Source organism: Thalassophryne amazonica, chromosome 23, assembly GCF_902500255.1.
Source record: "Thalassophryne amazonica chromosome 23, fThaAma1.1, whole genome shotgun sequence".
Lineage (NCBI taxonomy): Eukaryota > Metazoa > Chordata > Actinopteri > Batrachoidiformes > Batrachoididae > Thalassophryne > Thalassophryne amazonica.
Window position 1 is genome coordinate 34,702,172 of NC_047125.1, and position 17,160 is coordinate 34,719,331.

Genomic DNA, 17,160 nt, shown 5'->3' on the forward strand with positions numbered 1-17,160 from the left:
GGAAGCCGATACATGACTAACATACAGCTCAATACAATAAGGTGTGAGGGACACCACATTTACTGACTGTATAACTGTTAGTCACAAAATCTAACGTACCTCAGGAAGTGTGCTGACGAGCGTGAGACCTCACCCTCTCCTCTTTCACAGACCGTGCATCAAACCTGGACGTTTCTCAGCATCCGCTGCTGATGAGATGGCTCCCAAGACGACGATCTCACCCGTCTGGTCACAAGGTCGAGTCTCTGGCAAATACACACTGTGCACTCCAGTCTTAAATGCCAACATGCTCCAATCCATCCAGATGCACCTCAGCTGTGAGTCCTGACGAGTCGCAGGTGATCAGGGTGAGGTCCTGACAGCCTCAGCAACACAGCCACTCAGTCCCAAACGCACGCCACCTGGGAGGAAAACCAAAAAACAGAAACAAACCGGCAGCCAGGCCCCCCCAGCCATATAACAATAGGCACTTGTCACATTGCTGTAGGCTCGGTCAAGGAAGTCACAAAGTCCCCCCTGCTCTTCTCACAAGAACATTGTGTGCTTTAGACATATCCCATTTATATTTTGAACTTTTCTAGGCTACCAGGAGCCAGCTTTTTTACTTATTCAAGAGAGGAACTACTGGCTCTGAGAACAAAGGGATGAGCCAGGACACCACACCCCATCCCAGCAGAGTTGATGAGGACACCCCGGGGCTGTAAGGCTGGGCTAAGCTAAAGGCTCGGCTAGCAGACAACCAAAGGCGCAACAAGCCATCAATTCCCTCTGTGATCATGGGAAATGGAAACTCACTGCCAAACAAGATCGATGACCTGTCCACACTTAAAATCCAGAGGATTTACCAAGACAGCAGCTTGTTCATCTTAACATGGCTAACCCACCTCGTGCCGGATGCTAACGTGCACCTGCTGGGATTCACTGCTGCAAGAGCCGACAGAAACACTAAAGCATGTAGAAAAAGCAAAAGTGGGGGACTAAACATGTATTAGATTACATAGAACTTCATTGAGAAGTCCCTTGGGAAGACTCCCTCAGGGACATTAATGTTCCAGCAGCATTGTATAGCAGCACACAGGGTAAGAAGTACACAGTATCAGAAGTAAAAAAGAAAAATCAAAACATACAGAAAAGAAACAACTGCTAATATAAATACCACACATACTGTTCGTTACTGGTTTACTGGCTCCTACTGTTGCTCTCCTTCCTGTCCTCTGTCTTCCTGTTACTCCTCCTCCCCCTGAGTGAGTTGTACAGTCTGATGGCCTATTCTATGGCCTGATTCTAACAGGGACAAAGGATTTTTTCAGTCTGTTGGTCCTGTACTTGGGAAGGAGCAGTCTGTGGCTGAAGAGGCTCCTCTGGTTGCTGATGACGGTGTGCAGAGGCTGACTGCCATCATCCATAATGTCCAGCAGTTTGTCCAGTGTTCTCCTCTCTGCCACCGTCACCAGAGAGTCCAGCTTCACGCCAACTACAGAGCCAGCCCACCTGATCAGTTTGTTCAGCATGGATGTGTCCTTCTTAAATGTGCTGCCCCCCTGAGGAGTAACAGGAAGCCAGAGGAGAAGACGTTTGGGTCCCCCTGATAATTTTCATGATTGTCCTTTATAAATCATTGGTTGTCTGGATCAGAAATTTCACTTACATATATATCAGACAAACACACTGATATTTGAGAAGTGAAATGAAGTTTATAGGATTTACAGAAAGTGTACAACAATTAGTTATACAAAATTGGGCAGGTGCATAAATTTGGGCACCCTTGACATTTTATTGATTTGAATACATTTAGCACTACTTACTGGAACACAAAATTGGTTTGGTAAGCTCACTGACCCTTGACCTCCTTACACAGGTGAATCTAATCATGAGAAAGTGTATTTAAGGTGGCCAATTGTAAATGTTTCCCCTCTTTGCATCTCTTCTAATGAGTGGCAACATGGGAGCCTCTAAACAACTCTCAAAAGACCTGAAAACAAAGATTGTTCAACATCATGGTTTAAGGGAAGGATACAAAAAGCTACCTCAGAGATTTCAGCTGTCAGTTTCCACTGTGAGGAACATAGTGAGGAAATGGAAGACCACAGGCACAGTACTAGTTAAGGCCTGAAGTGGCAGGCCAAGAAAAATCTCAGATAAGCTGAAGAGAAGGATGGTGAGAACAGTCAGTCAACCCACAGACCTGCACCAAAGACCTACAACATGATCTTGCTGCAGATAGTGTCTCTGTGCATCGTTCAACTATACAGCGCACTTTGCACAAAGAGATGCTGTATGATGCTGTAATGCAGAGGAAGTCTTTTCTGCATACACGCCACTGAGATATGCTAAAGCACATTTGGACAAGCCAGCTTCATTTTGGAATAAGGTGCTGTGGACTGATGAAACTAAAACTGAGTTACTTGGACATAACAAGGTGCAGTATGCATGGCTGAAAAAGAACACAGCATTCCAAGCAAAACACTTGCTACCTACAGTAACATTTGGACATGGTTCCATCATGCTGTGGGGCTGTGTGGCCAGTGCAGGTACTGGGAATCTTGTTAAAGTTGAGGGTCACATGGATTCCAGTCAATATCAGCAGATTCTTGAGAACAATGTTCATGAATCAGTGTCAAAGTTGAAGTTCTGTCGGGGCTGGATCTTTCAACAAGACAACGACCCTAAACACTGCTCAAAATCTACTAAGTCATTCATGCAGAGGAACAAGTACAACGTTCTGAAATGGCCATCTCAGTCCCCAGACCTGAATATTATTGAAAATCTGTGGTGTGATTTTAAGTGGCCTGTCCATGCTCAGAAACCAACAAACCTGAGATGTTTTGTAAAGAAGAATGGTCCAAAATACCTTCAACCAGAATCCAGACTCTCATTGGAAGCTGTAGGAAGCATTTAGAGGCTGTTATTTCTACAAAAGGAGGATCTACTACATACTGATGTATTTTTTTCTGTTGGGGTGCCCAAATTTATGCACCTGCCTAATTTTGTTTAAATAATTATTTCTCACTTTCTGTAAATCCTATGAGCTTCATTTCACTTCTCAAATATCATTGTGTTTGTCTGCTATATGAGATATTTAACTGAAATTTCTGATCCAAACAACCAATGATTTATAAAGGAAAATCATGGAAATCATCAGGGGGCCCAAACTGTATGTGTGTGTGTATATATTATGAGGGTTCTCTCCGAGTGCTCCAGCTTCATCCCACATTTAAAAACATGCAGGTTAGGTGTACTGGAAACTTTAAGTTGTCTGTAGGTGTGCATGCAAGTGTGAATGTGTTTGTTTGCCTGTTTGTGGCCCTGTGACAGACTGGCGTCCTGTCCAGGGTGAACGCCCACCTCACACTCTTATGACTGTTGGGATAGGCTCCAGCCCCCGCAACCCTTAATTGGACTAAGCGGTTGAGGATGAGTGTGTGAGTGTGTATTTGCATTTGGTTTTTTTTTCCTTACACTTTTGATGCTCTGTGTGCTTCTTACCCTGTGTGCTTCTATACAATGCTGCTACAACCTTCAGTTTCTTCCCAAGGGATTAATAAAATTTGGTCTAATCTAATCTAATGTAATAATACTTAGGGAGAACAGTCCTGAGGTTACACTGGCTAAAATCCATGGCTATGATACAGTGAGGAACATAAGTATTTGAACACGCTGCAATTTTGCAAGTTCTCCCACTTAGAAATCATGGAGGGGTCTGAAATTTTCATCTTGGGTTCATGTCCACTGTGAGAGACATAATCTAAAAAAACAAAATATCCAGAAATCACAATGTATGATTTTTTAATAATTTATTTGTATGTTACTGCTGCAAATAAGTATTTGATCACCTGTGAAAATCAATGTTAATATTTGGTACAGTAACCTTTGTTTTTCAATTACAGAGGTCAAATGTTTCCTGTAGTTCTTCACCAGGTTTTCACACACTGCAGCAGGGATTTTGGTCCACTCCTCCATACAGATCTTCTCTAGATCTTTCAGGTTTGGAGTTTCAGCTCCCTCCAAAGATTTTCTATTGAGTTCAGGTCTGGAGACTGGCCAGGCCACTCCAGGACCTTGAAATGCTTCTTATGGAGCTCCTCCTTAGTTGCCCTGGCTGTGTGTTTGGGGTCATTGTCATGTTGAAGACCCAGCCATGACCCATCTTCAATGCTCTTATTGAGGGAAGGAGGTTGTTTGCCAAAATCTCACAATACATGACCCCATCCATCCTCCCTTCAATACAGTGCAGTCGTCCTGTCCCCTTTGCAGAAGAGCACCCCCAGAGTATGATGTTTCCACCCCCATGCCTCACGGTTAGGATGGTTTTCTTGGGGTTGTTCTCATCCTCTAAACATGGTAAGTGGAGTTGATTCCAAAAAGCTCTATTCTGGTCTCATCTGACCACATGACCTTCTCCCATGCCTCCTCTGGATCATCCAGATGGTCACTGGTGAACTTCAAACGGGCCTGGACATGTGCTGGCTTGAGCAGGGGGACCTTGCTGCCCTGCAGGATTTTAAACCATGACAGCATCATGTGTTACTAATGTAATCTTTGTGACTGTGGTCCCAGCTCTCTTCAGGTCATTGACCAGGTCCTCCTGTGTAGTTCTGAGCTTTCTCAGAATCATCCTTACCCCACAAAGTGAGATCTTGCATGGAATCCCAGACCGAGGGAGATTGACAGTCATCTTGCGTTTCTTCCACTTTCTAATAAATAATCATAACAGTTGTCTTCTACCAAGCTGTTTGCCTGTTGTCCTGTAGTCCATCCCAGCCTTGTGCAGGTCTGCAGTTTTGTCCCTGGTGTCCTTAGACAGCTCTTTGGTCTTGGCTATGGTGGACAGGTTGGAGTGTGATTGATTGAGTGTGTGAACAGGTGTCTTTTATACAGGTAACAAGTTCAAACAGGTGCAATTAATACAGGTAAAGAGTGCAGAATAAGAGGGCTTCTTAAAGAAAAATTAACAGGTCTGTGAGAGACAGAATTCTTGCTGGTTGGTAGGTGTTCAAATACTTAGATTTGGGGAAGATCTGTATGGAGGAGTGGACCTGCTGCAGTGTGTGAAAACCTGGTGAAAAACTACAGGAAACGTTTGACCTCTAATTGCAAACAAAGGTTACTGTACCAAATATTAACATTGATTTTCACAGGTGTTCAAATACTTATTTTCCTCACTGCACATACAGCATCCACATTTGGTCTCTTCTTTGCTCATGACATCATGTAGCTGGCCTACTGCGCTAGTGGTGTTAGCTCATGTATGTAAACAGCTGTTATAAACATGCGTGTGTGTGTGGGTGTGTGAGTGTGCGTTCAGTACCCCAGTATAAAGCCCCACACCCAGGGCAGACGTAACAGGAAGTGAGACACCACAGCGACTGTGCAGGCCTCGACCACGCAGGGACCGATTGCAAGACGCAAACAAACTGCCTTCAGACGCTGCAGTGACTGCACACGCACGCACGCACACACACACACACACACACACAGTTAGATGTCACATGACACACTCTGTTACACACCATGGTCTCCACTCTAGTGTGTGTGTGTGTGTGTGTGTGTGTGTGTGTGTGTGTGTGTGTGTGTGTGTGTGTGGACATATGCCCACCGTGGGGTCCAGGCCCAGCCCAGCACGGGTCAGAATGATGGATAAGGCAATGTTTCTGAGAGCCGACGACCAGTCAGGGTGGATGAAGACAGCATCGGTCACATAGGGAACATTACGCAACAGAAGTCCTGCCAGCAGCATCCCTACACACACACACACACACACACACACACACACACACACACACGATGGCAGGCCTTTGATCACAACCTTATGTGCCTTTGTTTAATCTGCAACCTCACCATTTTCTGACTGTTATCCAGCCAGGCAACGACAACCTGATCCCCATAAACCTGATCTCCATGAACCTGACCCTCATCAACCTAATCCCCATGAACCTGACCCTCATCAACCTGATCCCCATGAACCTGAGCCCCATGAACCTGACCCTCATCAACCTGATCCCCATGAACCTGAGCCCCATGAACCTGATCTCCATGAACCTGACCCTCATCAACCTGATCCCCATGAACCTGAGCCCCATGAACCTGACCCTCATCAACCTGATCTCCATGAACCTGACCCTCATCAACCTGATCCCCATGAACCTGACCCTCATCAACCTGATCCCCATGAACCTGAGCCCCATGAACCTGACCCTCATCAACCTGAGCCCCATGAACCTGACCCTCATCAACCTGATCCCCATGAACCTGACCCTCATCAACCTGATCCCCATGAACCTGATCCCCATGAACCTGACCCTCATCAACCTGATCCCCATGAACCTGAGCCCCATGAACCTGACCCTCATCAACCTGAGCACCATGAACCTGACCCTCATCAACCTGATCCCCATAAACCTGAGCCCCATGAACCTGATCCCCATGAACCTGAGCCCCATGAACCTGATCCCCATGAACCTGAGCCCCATGAACCTGATCCCCATAAACCTGAGCCCCATGAACCTGATCCCCATCAACCTGATCCCCATGAACCTGATCCCCATAAACCTGACCCTCATCAACCTGATCCCCATGAACCTGATCCCCATAAACCTGAGCCCAATGAACCTGATCCCCATGAACCTGACCCTCATCAACCTGATCCCCATAAACCTGAGCCCCATGAACCTGAGCCCCATGAACCTGATCCCCATGAACCTGATCCCACCTGATTATGTTCAACAACATCATTGATCTTTCCAAACATTTGGCTCAGTCTGCACCTACTGGATCAAAGACTGATCCAAGAGGTAGAGTGCAGCTGGTTCTTGATGGGACATCCTTTGACCTCTGCTCTCCCACCTGCAGTTATGCAAACCCTGAGGCAGGACCAGCAGCACAAGCCCTCCAGGGTTCAGAGCAGCATCAGCAACACCAAACATGACACTTATCTTTGATGAGTTCGGCCTTGACCTGGAGGCGGGTCACTAACTGCAGCATGTCGGCTGCTTCAAGCGTTTTATACACACAATCATAAACTAACTCACAGCTGATAGTGTGACCTGGCTCCACTCCATGACCTCCAACAACCAGCGGCATTCATTAACATTCATCACCTCAGGTTGTTCTTCACTTTGGCTGTTTATTACATTATCCATCTTCACCATGTTAAGTTCAGCTAATAAAAAATGACTTAGCATATAATAAAACAAAGGGTGACTGGTTTATTGGGCAGCATAGTGGAATGTCACCCCGAGGGATCATTGTTGCCCGCCGCGGGCAACAATGATCCCTCGGGGTGACATTGCACTATGCTGCCCAATAAACCAGTCACTAGTTGTATTATATTATCCATCTTCACTGTCTTACCGAGTAGAGGCGGGAACGGCGGCAGTGTGGGCAGCTGGATCATCCCCATCAGCCTCCCGCCGAGCACGGCGCAGGTGAACAGGACGACGAGGCCGAACAGATTCCCGCCGGGCAAACACTGGACCCCGGTGACGGACCAGACGACCCCAAAGAGCAGCGTAAACAGAAATGCTGCAGGTGAGCACAAACACAATAACACTGTGAGGTCACAAATCCACACTGACATCACCTCTTTAACAGGCGAGATACACACTCTGAGCTAGCTTCACCGCGACTAGCCACACAGCAACCACATGAACTAAAGGAATGCGAACAATGGATATCTTAGCTTAAGGTTAGCGTCTTCTCACGTGGTGACCAGCATTACCTTCAGTGACGAGGAAATTGATCAGACCCCGTGGACGAGGACAGAAGTCCTTGAGACGGACATACGGTGAGCGGTAGGAGCACGAGTCAGCCAAAGTCACCTTCATCTGAAAAAAAAATAAAAAATAAAAATCAATGAATTAAAAACACAACAAAACAAACAGCGCTGAAATAAACACGTTACTTATTGATTAGAACCATGGAAACTGCTGACATCAACTCACCGCCACATGTCTCACCGCCGCTGTTATAATAACAACTGAGACATTAGCCTGTTAGCATAGCATGACGTGATGCTACAGAGTCGTCATGCTAATATCAGCTCTTTGTTATTGTGTTATGTGACACCTGTTACCATCACGTTAGGTGATGCTAGCCACTTTTCAGGCTAATGTTAGCCTGTTAGCATGGTCTTATCTGATGCTACTGAGCTTTAGAGCCACATGAGCGAGTAAATCCACAGTGATTCTCTGCATTAAACCCCAGGTTTCTTTTCAGCACTGTAGCCAGGCTGACAAAGAGTCAGAGCTCTATTGAGCTGAGTATTCCATTAACTTTAACTAGTAATGACTTCATGACTTTCTTTGCAAATAAAATTTTAACTATTAGAGAAAAAATTACTCATAACCATCCCAAAGACGTATCATTATCTTTGGCTGCTTTCAGTGATGCCGGTATTTGGTTAGACTCTTTCTCTCCGATTGTTCTGTCTGAGTTATTTTCATTAGTTACTTCATCCAAACCATCAACATGTTTATTAGACCCCATTCCTACCAGGCTGCTCAAGGAAGCCCTACCATTATTTAATGCTTCGATCTTAAATATGATCAATCTATCTTTGTTAGTTGGCTATGTACCACAGGCTTTTAAGGTGGCAGTAATTAAACCATTACTTAAAAAGCCATCACTTGACCCAGGTATCTTAGCTAATTATAGGCCAATCTCCAACCTTCCTTTTCTCTCAAAAATTCTTGAAAGGGTAGTTGTAAAACAGCTAACTGATCATCTGCAGAGGAATGGTCTATTTGAAGAGTTTCAGTCAGGTTTTAGAATTCATCATAGTACAGAAACAGCATTAGTGAAGGTTACAAATGATCTTCTTATGGCCTCGGACAGTGGACTCATCTCTGTGCTTGTTCTGTTAGACCTCAGTGCTGCTTTTGATACTGTTGACCATAAAATTTTATTACAGAGATTAGAGCATGCCATAGGTATTAAAGGCACTGCGCTGGTTTGAATCATATTTATCTAATAGATTACAATTTGTTCATGTAAATGGGGAATCTTCTTCACAGACTAAGGTTAATTATGGAGTCCCACAAGGTTCTGTGCTAGGACCAATTTTATTCACTTTATACATGCTTCCCTTAGGCAGTATTATTAGACGGTATTGCTTAAATTTTCATTGTTACGCAGATGATACCCAGCTTTATCTATCCATGAAGCTAGAGGACACACACCAATTAGTTAAACTGCAGGATTGTCTTACAGACATAAAGACATGGATGACCTCTAATTTCCTGCTTTTAAACTCAGATAAAACTGAAGTTATTGTACTTGGCCCCACAAATCTTAGAAACATGGTGTCTAACCAGATCCTTACTGTGGATGGCATTACCCTGACCTCTAGTAATACTGTGAGAAATCTTGGAGTCATTTTTGATCAGGATATGTCATTCAAAGTGCATATTAAACAAATATGTAGGACTGCTTTTTTGCATTTACGCAATATCTCTAAAATCAGAAAGGTCTTGTCTCAGAGTGATGCTGAAAAACTAATTCATGCATTTATTTCCTCTAGGCTGGACTATTGTAATTCATTATTATCAGGTTGTCCTAAACCAGGGGTGGGCAACCTGTTCCAGAAAGAGCCATGAGGGTGCAGGTTTTCTTTGCAGCCACTGACTCCACCAGGTGATTTCACTGTTTAACTGATTCCATCTGCTCAAAGTGATATTAATCAGTAAAATCACCTGGTGGAGTCAGTGGCTGCAAAGAAAACCTGCACCCTCATGGCTCTTTCTGGAACAGGTTGCCCACCCCTGTCCTAAACGTTCCCTGAAAAGCCTTCAGTTAATTCAGAATGCTGCAGCTAGAGTACTGACAGGGACTAGAAGGAGAGAGCATATCTCACCCATATTGGCCTCTCTTCATTGGCTTCCTGTTAATTCTAGAATAGAATTTAAAATTCTTCTTCTTACTTATAAGGTTTTGAATAATCAGGTCCCATCTTATCTTAGGGACCTCATAGTACCATATCACCCCAATAGAGCGCTTCGCTCTCAGACTGCAGGCTTACTTGTAGTTCCTAGGGTTTGTAAGAGTAGAATGGGAGGCAGAGCCTTCAGCTTTCAGGCTCCTCTCCTGTGGAACCAGCTCCCAATTCAGATCAGGGAGACAGACACCCTCTCTACTTTTAAGATTAGGCTTAAAACTTTCCTTTTTGCTAAAGCTTATAGTTAGGGCTGGATCAGGTGACCCTGAACCATCCCTTAGTTATGCTGCTATAGACTTAGACTGCTGGGGGGTTCCCATAATGCACTGAGTGTTTCTTTCTCTTTTTGCTCTGTATGCACCACTCTGCATTTAATCATTAGTGATTGATCTCTGCTCCCCTCCACAGCATGTCTTTTTCCTGGTTCTCTCCCTCAGCCCCAACCAGTCCCAGCAGAAGACTGCCCCTCCCTGAGCCTGGTTCTGCTGGAGGTTTCTTCCTGTTAAAAGGGAGTTTTTCCTTCCCACTGTCGCCAAGTGCTTGCTCACAGGGGGTCGTTTTGACCGTTGGGGTTTTTCTGTAATTATTGTATGGCCTTGCCTTACAATATAAAGCGCCTTGGGGCAACTGTTTGTTGTGATTTGGCGCTATATAAATAAAATTGATTTGATTTGATTAAGCTGCTCCGCTTGCCTACATGTACGTATTTTATCAACATATTAATATCAATACCATTAATCGCAGCACTCGGCTCATGATAACACTAAGCTAAGCTAGCAGCACGCCAAATATACAACACATGAAATCAAGACTGTCACAATAAGAAAACACTTCTGAAACACAATGATGACATTGAAAAATGAGCTAATTCAATATTATTAAATATCGATCATTTCATGGAATTCAAATTTTTTTTTTGGTACAATGCGAAATGACAACAAAGCTGTGTCAAGATGCTTCACACAAGTAAAATTAAACCTCATCAACCTCCTGAACAAGAAGACAGGAGACAGAAAAAAAAGGAAGACAGGAGACAGAGGGAAGAAAAGAATGATCACAAGGAAGAAACCTGCAGCAGACCAGACCCATAGGGGGGACCCACTGTCTACACCAAACTAACACTAACAAGGATTTTTACCAAATACCAAATATAATTTTACCAATTATCTTAAGAAACAGGAAACAGAAAAACAACACATGTCTAAACTGGAACATGTCTCAGTAACCGCATGATTCAACACATTACAGACAAATCTATTGGCTGTGATCACAATAAAATATATTTGATTCATGGTAAATGATCAGTTGTAATATTTTCCTTTTTATTTATCACTTCTTATTTCATAAATACTTTAACTATGGAAGCCTGCTACAATACTTACCTATTGTTATTCCTCATTAACCTATTTTTACATATGTACTAAGAAATCTGTTTTAATGTGGTATTATTCATTTTGGGGGATTTCGGGTTGGTCCAAGTCCCACCTATTTTCTCATGGTCCAATAGGACTGAGGCTAAATCACAGCTCACAAGCTAACAGCGCTCAACACCCCAACTGTGGGGTGCTAATGCTAAACAGTTAGCATGCTAACATTTAGCTTGTTGTTAACAAACATTGACATGTTTACAAATAATGTGACTATCATGTTAACACATGGGCTGCTCTGATTGGCTGCTGCTCACTAACTGTTGTACAGTCTGATGGTACTCAGGGGGAGAAGGACTAACAGGAAGACAGAGGACAGGAAGGAGAGGAATAGTAGTAGCCAGTAAACCAGTATTGATCAGTAGGTCTGGCATTTATATTGTGTATTTATATTTATATTTGCAAATTGTGTTTTTTTCTTCACTTTTGATGCTCTGTCTGCTTCTTACCCTGTGTGCTGCTATACAATGCTGCTGGAACTTCAAATTCCCTGAGGGAGTCTTCCCAAGGGATCAATAAAGTTCTATCTAATCTAATCTAATCTAATCTCTTCTGTGAAAACAGCTGAGAGCTGCAGGAATAATAAAGCCTGACTTGACATAGCAGGATTATTTGTTTTGGTTTGTTTGTTTGTTTGTTCGGGTTGACTCACCTCGCCAGCGTCCAGCTCGTCCGTCTTCCTGTGAGGCAGGACGGTGATCTCTCTGTCCTCCTGACCGACCTGAACTTTGCTCCCTCGCTTCAACACACACACACACACACACACACACACACACACACACACACACACACACACACACACACACACACACACACACACACACACACACACACACACACACACACACACACACAATAAACTTGAACTTTCACCTAGATAGCTCAACCATATATTTTGGGACGACACTTTAAAATATGACTACCCTAAATTCACTCTTTGTTTTGTTTGTCCCTTTGTTTGGTCATTTGTTTATTGTCAGATAATGCAACAAACAAACAAACAGCCCCCCATCATGTCCTGTTTGTTTGTTTGTTGTCAGATAACACAGCACCAAACGCCCCCCCAAACACATCCTGTATGTTTGTCTGTTTGTTGGACTGTTAATTTGTTTGTTTTGAAGCAGCAGGACCTTCGTGGCCGGGACGACGGTGGGGGGTTGAACCCATGCGGCTCGCACCAAAAGACCATTCCTCTACCAGGTCAGCCAAAGGGGAACTCCCCGTTAGCCAAGCTAGCGGGAACGTCTTTTCAATTGGGACCCGGGACTTTCATCCCACTACAGTTTGTTTGTTTGTTGTCAGATAACGCCCCCCCAAACACATCCTGTATGTCTGTCTGTTTGTTGGACTGTTAATTTGTTTGTTTGTTTGTTGTCAGATAATCAGGTCCCATCTTATCTTAGGGACCTCGTAGTACCATATCACCCCAATAGAGCGCTTCGCTCTCAGACTGCAGGCTTACTTGTAGTTCCTAGGGTTTGTAAGAGTAGAATGGGAGGCAGAGCCTTCAGCTTTCAGGCTCCTCTCCTGTGGAACCAGCTCCCAATTCAGATCAGGGAGACAGACACCCTCTCTACTTTTAAGATTAGGCTTAAAACTTTCCTTTTTGCTAAAGCTTATAGTTAGGGCTGGATCAGGTGACCCTGAACCATCCCTTAGTTATGCTGCTATAGACGTAGACTGCTGGGGGGTTCCCATGATGCACTGAGTGTTTCTTTCTCTTTTTGCTCTGTATGCATCACTCTGCATTTAATCATTAGTGATTGATCTCTGCTCCCCTCCACAGCATGTCTTTTTCCTGGTTCTCTCCCTCAGCCCCAACCAGTCCCAGCAGAAGACTGCCCCTCCCTGAGCCTGGTTCTGCTGGAGGTTTCTTCCTGTTAAAAGGGAGTTTTTCCTTCCCACTGTAGCCAAGTGCTTGCTCACACGGGGTCGTTTTGACCGTTGGGGTTTTTACGTAATTATTGTATGGCTTTTGCCTTACAATATAAAGCGCCTTGGGGCAACTGTTTGTTGTGATTTGGCGCTATATAAATAAAATTGATTTGATTTTGATTTGATGGTATCTGTTGGTATTTAATGGTATGTGATGGTATCTGATGGTATCTGTCGGTGTCTGATGGTATCTGTTGGTATCTAATGGTATCTGTTGGGGTCTGTCATTGTCTGTTGCTGTCTGTCGGTGTCTCATGGTATCTGTTGGTATCTGTCAGTGTCTGATGGTATCTGTCAGTGTCTGATGGTATCTGATGGTATCTGTCGTGTCTGATGGTATCTGTCAGTGTCTGATGGTATCTGTCAGTGTCTGATGGTATGTGATGGTATCTGTCAGTGTCTGATGGTATCTGATGGTATCTGTCAGTGTCTGATGGTATCTGTCAGTGTCTGATGGTATCTGTCGGTGTCTGATGGTATCTGATGGTATCTGTCAGTGTCTGATGGTTTCTGTTTGGGTCTAATGGCGTCTGTTGGTATCTAATGGTATCTGTTGGGATCTGTCATTGTCTGTTGGTATCTGATGGTGTTTTCTGATGTCTGTTGGGGTCTGTCAGTGTCTGTTGGTATCTGATGGTATCTGTCGGTGTCTGTTGGTATCTGATGGTATCTGTCGGTGTCTGATGGTATCTGTTGGTATCTGTCAGTGTCTGATGGTATCTGTTGGTATCTGTCGGTGTCTGTTGGTATCTGTCGGTGTCTGATGGTATCTGTTGGTATCTGTCGGTGTCTGATGGTATCTGTCGGTGTCTGATGGTATCTGTTGGTATCTGTCAGTGTCTGATGGTATCTGTTGGTATCTGTCGGTGTCTGTTGGTATCTGTCGGTGTCTGATGGTATCTGTTGGTATCTGTCGGTGTCTGATGGTATCTGTCGGTGTCTGATGGCGTCTGTCGGTATCTAATGGCGTCTGTCGGTGTCTCATGGTATCTGTCGGAGTCTGATGGTATCTGTCGGTATCTAATGGTATCTGTTGGTATCTGTCAGTGTCTGATGGTATCTGTTGGTATCTGTCGGTGTCTGTTGGTATCTGTCGGTGTCTGATGGTATCTGTTGGTATCTGTCGGTGTCTGATGGTATCTGTCGGTGTCTGATGGTATCTGTTGGTATCTGTCGGTGTCTGATGGTATCTGTCGGTGTCTGATGGTATCTGTTGGTATCTGTCGGTATCTGTCGGTATCTGTTGGTATCTGTCGGTATCTGTTGGTATCTGTTGGTATCTATCGGTATCTGTTGGTATCTGTCGGTATCTGTCGGTATCTGTTGGTATCTGTCGGTGTCTGATGGTATCTGTCGGTGTCTGATGGCGTCTGTCGGTATCTAATGGCGTCTGTCGGTGTCTCATGGTGTCTGTCGGTGTCTCATGGTATCTGTCGGAGTCTGATGGTATCTGTCGGTATCTAATGGTGTCTGTTGGGGTCTGTCATTGTCTGTTGGTGTCTGATGGTATCTGTTGGTATCTGTCAGTGTCTGATGGTATCTGTCAGTGTCTGATGGTATCTGATGGTATCTGTCAGTGTCTGATGGTATCTGTCGGTGTCTGATGGTATCTGTTGGTATCTGTCGGTGTCTGATGGTATCTGTCAGTGTCTGATGGTATCTGTTGGTATCTGTCGGTGTCTGATGGTATCTGTCAGTGTCTGATGGTATGTGATGGTATCTGTCAGTGTCTGATGGTATCTGATGGTATCTGTCGGTGTCTGATGGTATCTGATGGTATCTGTCGGTGTCTGATGGTATCTGATGGTATCTGTCAGTGTCTGATGGTATCTGTCAGTGTCTGATGGTATCTGTCAGTGTCTGATGGTATCTGATGGTATCTGTCGGTGTCTGATGGTATCTGATGGTATCTGTCAGTGTCTGATGGTATCTGTCAGTGTCTGATGGTATCTGATGGTATCTGTCGGTGTCTGATGGTATCTGATGGTATCTGTCAGTGTCTGATGGTATCTGTCAGTGTCTGATGGTATCTGATGGTATCTGTCAGTGTCTGATGGTATCTGATGGTATCTGTCAGTGTCTGATGGTATCTGTCAGTGTCTGATGGTATCTGTCAGTGTCTGATGGTATCTGATGGTATCTGTCGGTGTCTGATGGTATCTGATGGTATCTGTCAGTGTCTGATGGTATCTGTCAGTGTCTGATGGTATCTGATGGTATCTGTCGGTGTCTGATGGTATCTGATGGTATCTGTCAGTGTCTGATGGTATCTGTCGGTGTCTGATGGTATCTGATGGTATCTGTCGGTGTCTGATGGTATCTGATGGTATCTGTCGGTGTCTGATGGTATCTGTCGGTGTCTGATGGTATCTGATGGTATCTGATGGTATCTGATGGTATCTGATGGTATCTGATGGTATCTGATGGTATCTGATGGTATCTGTCGGTGTCTGATGGTATCTGATGGTATCTGTCAGTGTCTGATGGTATCTGATGGTATCTGTCGGTGTCTGATGGTATCTGATGGTATCTGTCAGTGTCTGATGGTATCTGTCAGTGTCTGATGGTATCTGTCGGTATCTAATGGTATCTGTTGGGGTCTGTCAGTGTCTGTTGGGTTCTGATGGTGTCTTCTGATGTCTGTTGGGTTCTGATGGTGTCTGTGTGACTGACAGGATGCCTGTCAGTGGCTTTGATCCTTGATTCTCGCTTGGAGGGAAAAACAGGTCAAGATTTATATTTCAAATCTTGTAGTGTTTTGAGTTTGAGCTCAAATCACGTCTGTGTACTAGACGGCACCATTATTCCTGTTCACATGCTAACATTAGCAAGCTAGTGGCTAACAGACATTCAAAACCACAGAAAACTGCAAACACAAGCTGGGAAACACACCTGTCTCTGCCAAACTATTAGGGGGCGGTAGGCCGGCATGATGTCATCCTCACCTCTCCCTGCTGTGATGTCATCACAGCCCAACCAATAACAAAGTGAGCATGCTGACACTTGGCGCACATCTATTAAACTGTATTTTGAGGTGATTTATTGCCCCCTACTGGTTGTGTATGTGTGTACACCAAACCATTTAACATCCTCTGCTGGCTGTGTCAGGTGCCCCCTAGTGTGGAACATGGATCATATATGATTCTGTTTTCATTCTTCAGCCAACTCTAATTTTCTGAGCCAGCCTGTGACTCAGAGATCAACAGGCTCCGCCCCTGTGGTGGAATTACAGGTGGTGGGTGGAGCTAAAGTTACTTAATTGTGAACAGACTGGAGACGCCATCAGCTGATACCTCGGGCGGTTTGAGTCCATCGTCAGCCAGTTGACAGTAGCGCTTCGTAGCTTCAGGGTCCAACATCTGGAAGACAAAGACACACGACGTCATCACCATCTGACATCATCATCCAAAACCCCGCCCACAAACCAGGACGCTCACCCAGCAAACTGGGCCCAGAAAAACTTTGACATGCTGTCGTACCTGTGTGAAAGTTCTAAATAAATCCACATTTATCAAACAGACATCAGTGTCATTTCCCACACCACAGCGCTTGTGCACGTGCACGCTCACAGTCATCCGCATTCAGAAATGAACCATATATGGTAACAAAACATTCATTTGTGGTTCGACTTCCTCACCGGAATAACAGAACAAGAGAGCAAAGAAAAGCTGCTTTGGTCAGACGCACATCGAGGTGTTTGTTTGGTCTCAGCAGAGTGGCGACACTGGATTCACAAATTTTTGAACTGAACCATCCGTGATGATTGTCATGTTGTCACATGATGTTTCTTCATTTAAATGTCACAATGACTGAAGGACATTATTTTAACAAACTTTAACAAAGTCACCACAAGAACCAGCATCAAAC

At 44.5% G+C, this 17,160-nt stretch overlaps 1 protein-coding gene across 1 annotated transcript in view; it reads right to left on the bottom strand.

The window, feature by feature from the left end:
• Window positions 1–16,868, bottom strand: part of LOC117504779 (sodium/hydrogen exchanger 9B2-like) — a 34,287-nt gene extending 17,419 nt beyond the window's left edge. The window contains exons 1-7 of the mRNA XM_034164276.1: window positions 16,773–16,868; window positions 16,587–16,652; window positions 12,011–12,097; window positions 7,718–7,823; window positions 7,351–7,521; window positions 5,597–5,739; window positions 5,309–5,436 (exon numbers count right to left, since the gene is read on the bottom strand). Coding sequence (XP_034020167.1) covers window positions 5,309–5,436; window positions 5,597–5,739; window positions 7,351–7,521; window positions 7,718–7,823; window positions 12,011–12,097; window positions 16,587–16,652; window positions 16,773–16,868 — 797 coding nt within the window. The remainder of the gene's footprint in view (window positions 1–5,308; window positions 5,437–5,596; window positions 5,740–7,350; window positions 7,522–7,717; window positions 7,824–12,010; window positions 12,098–16,586; window positions 16,653–16,772) is intronic.
• Between the last annotated feature and the right edge of the window lie 292 nt (window positions 16,869–17,160).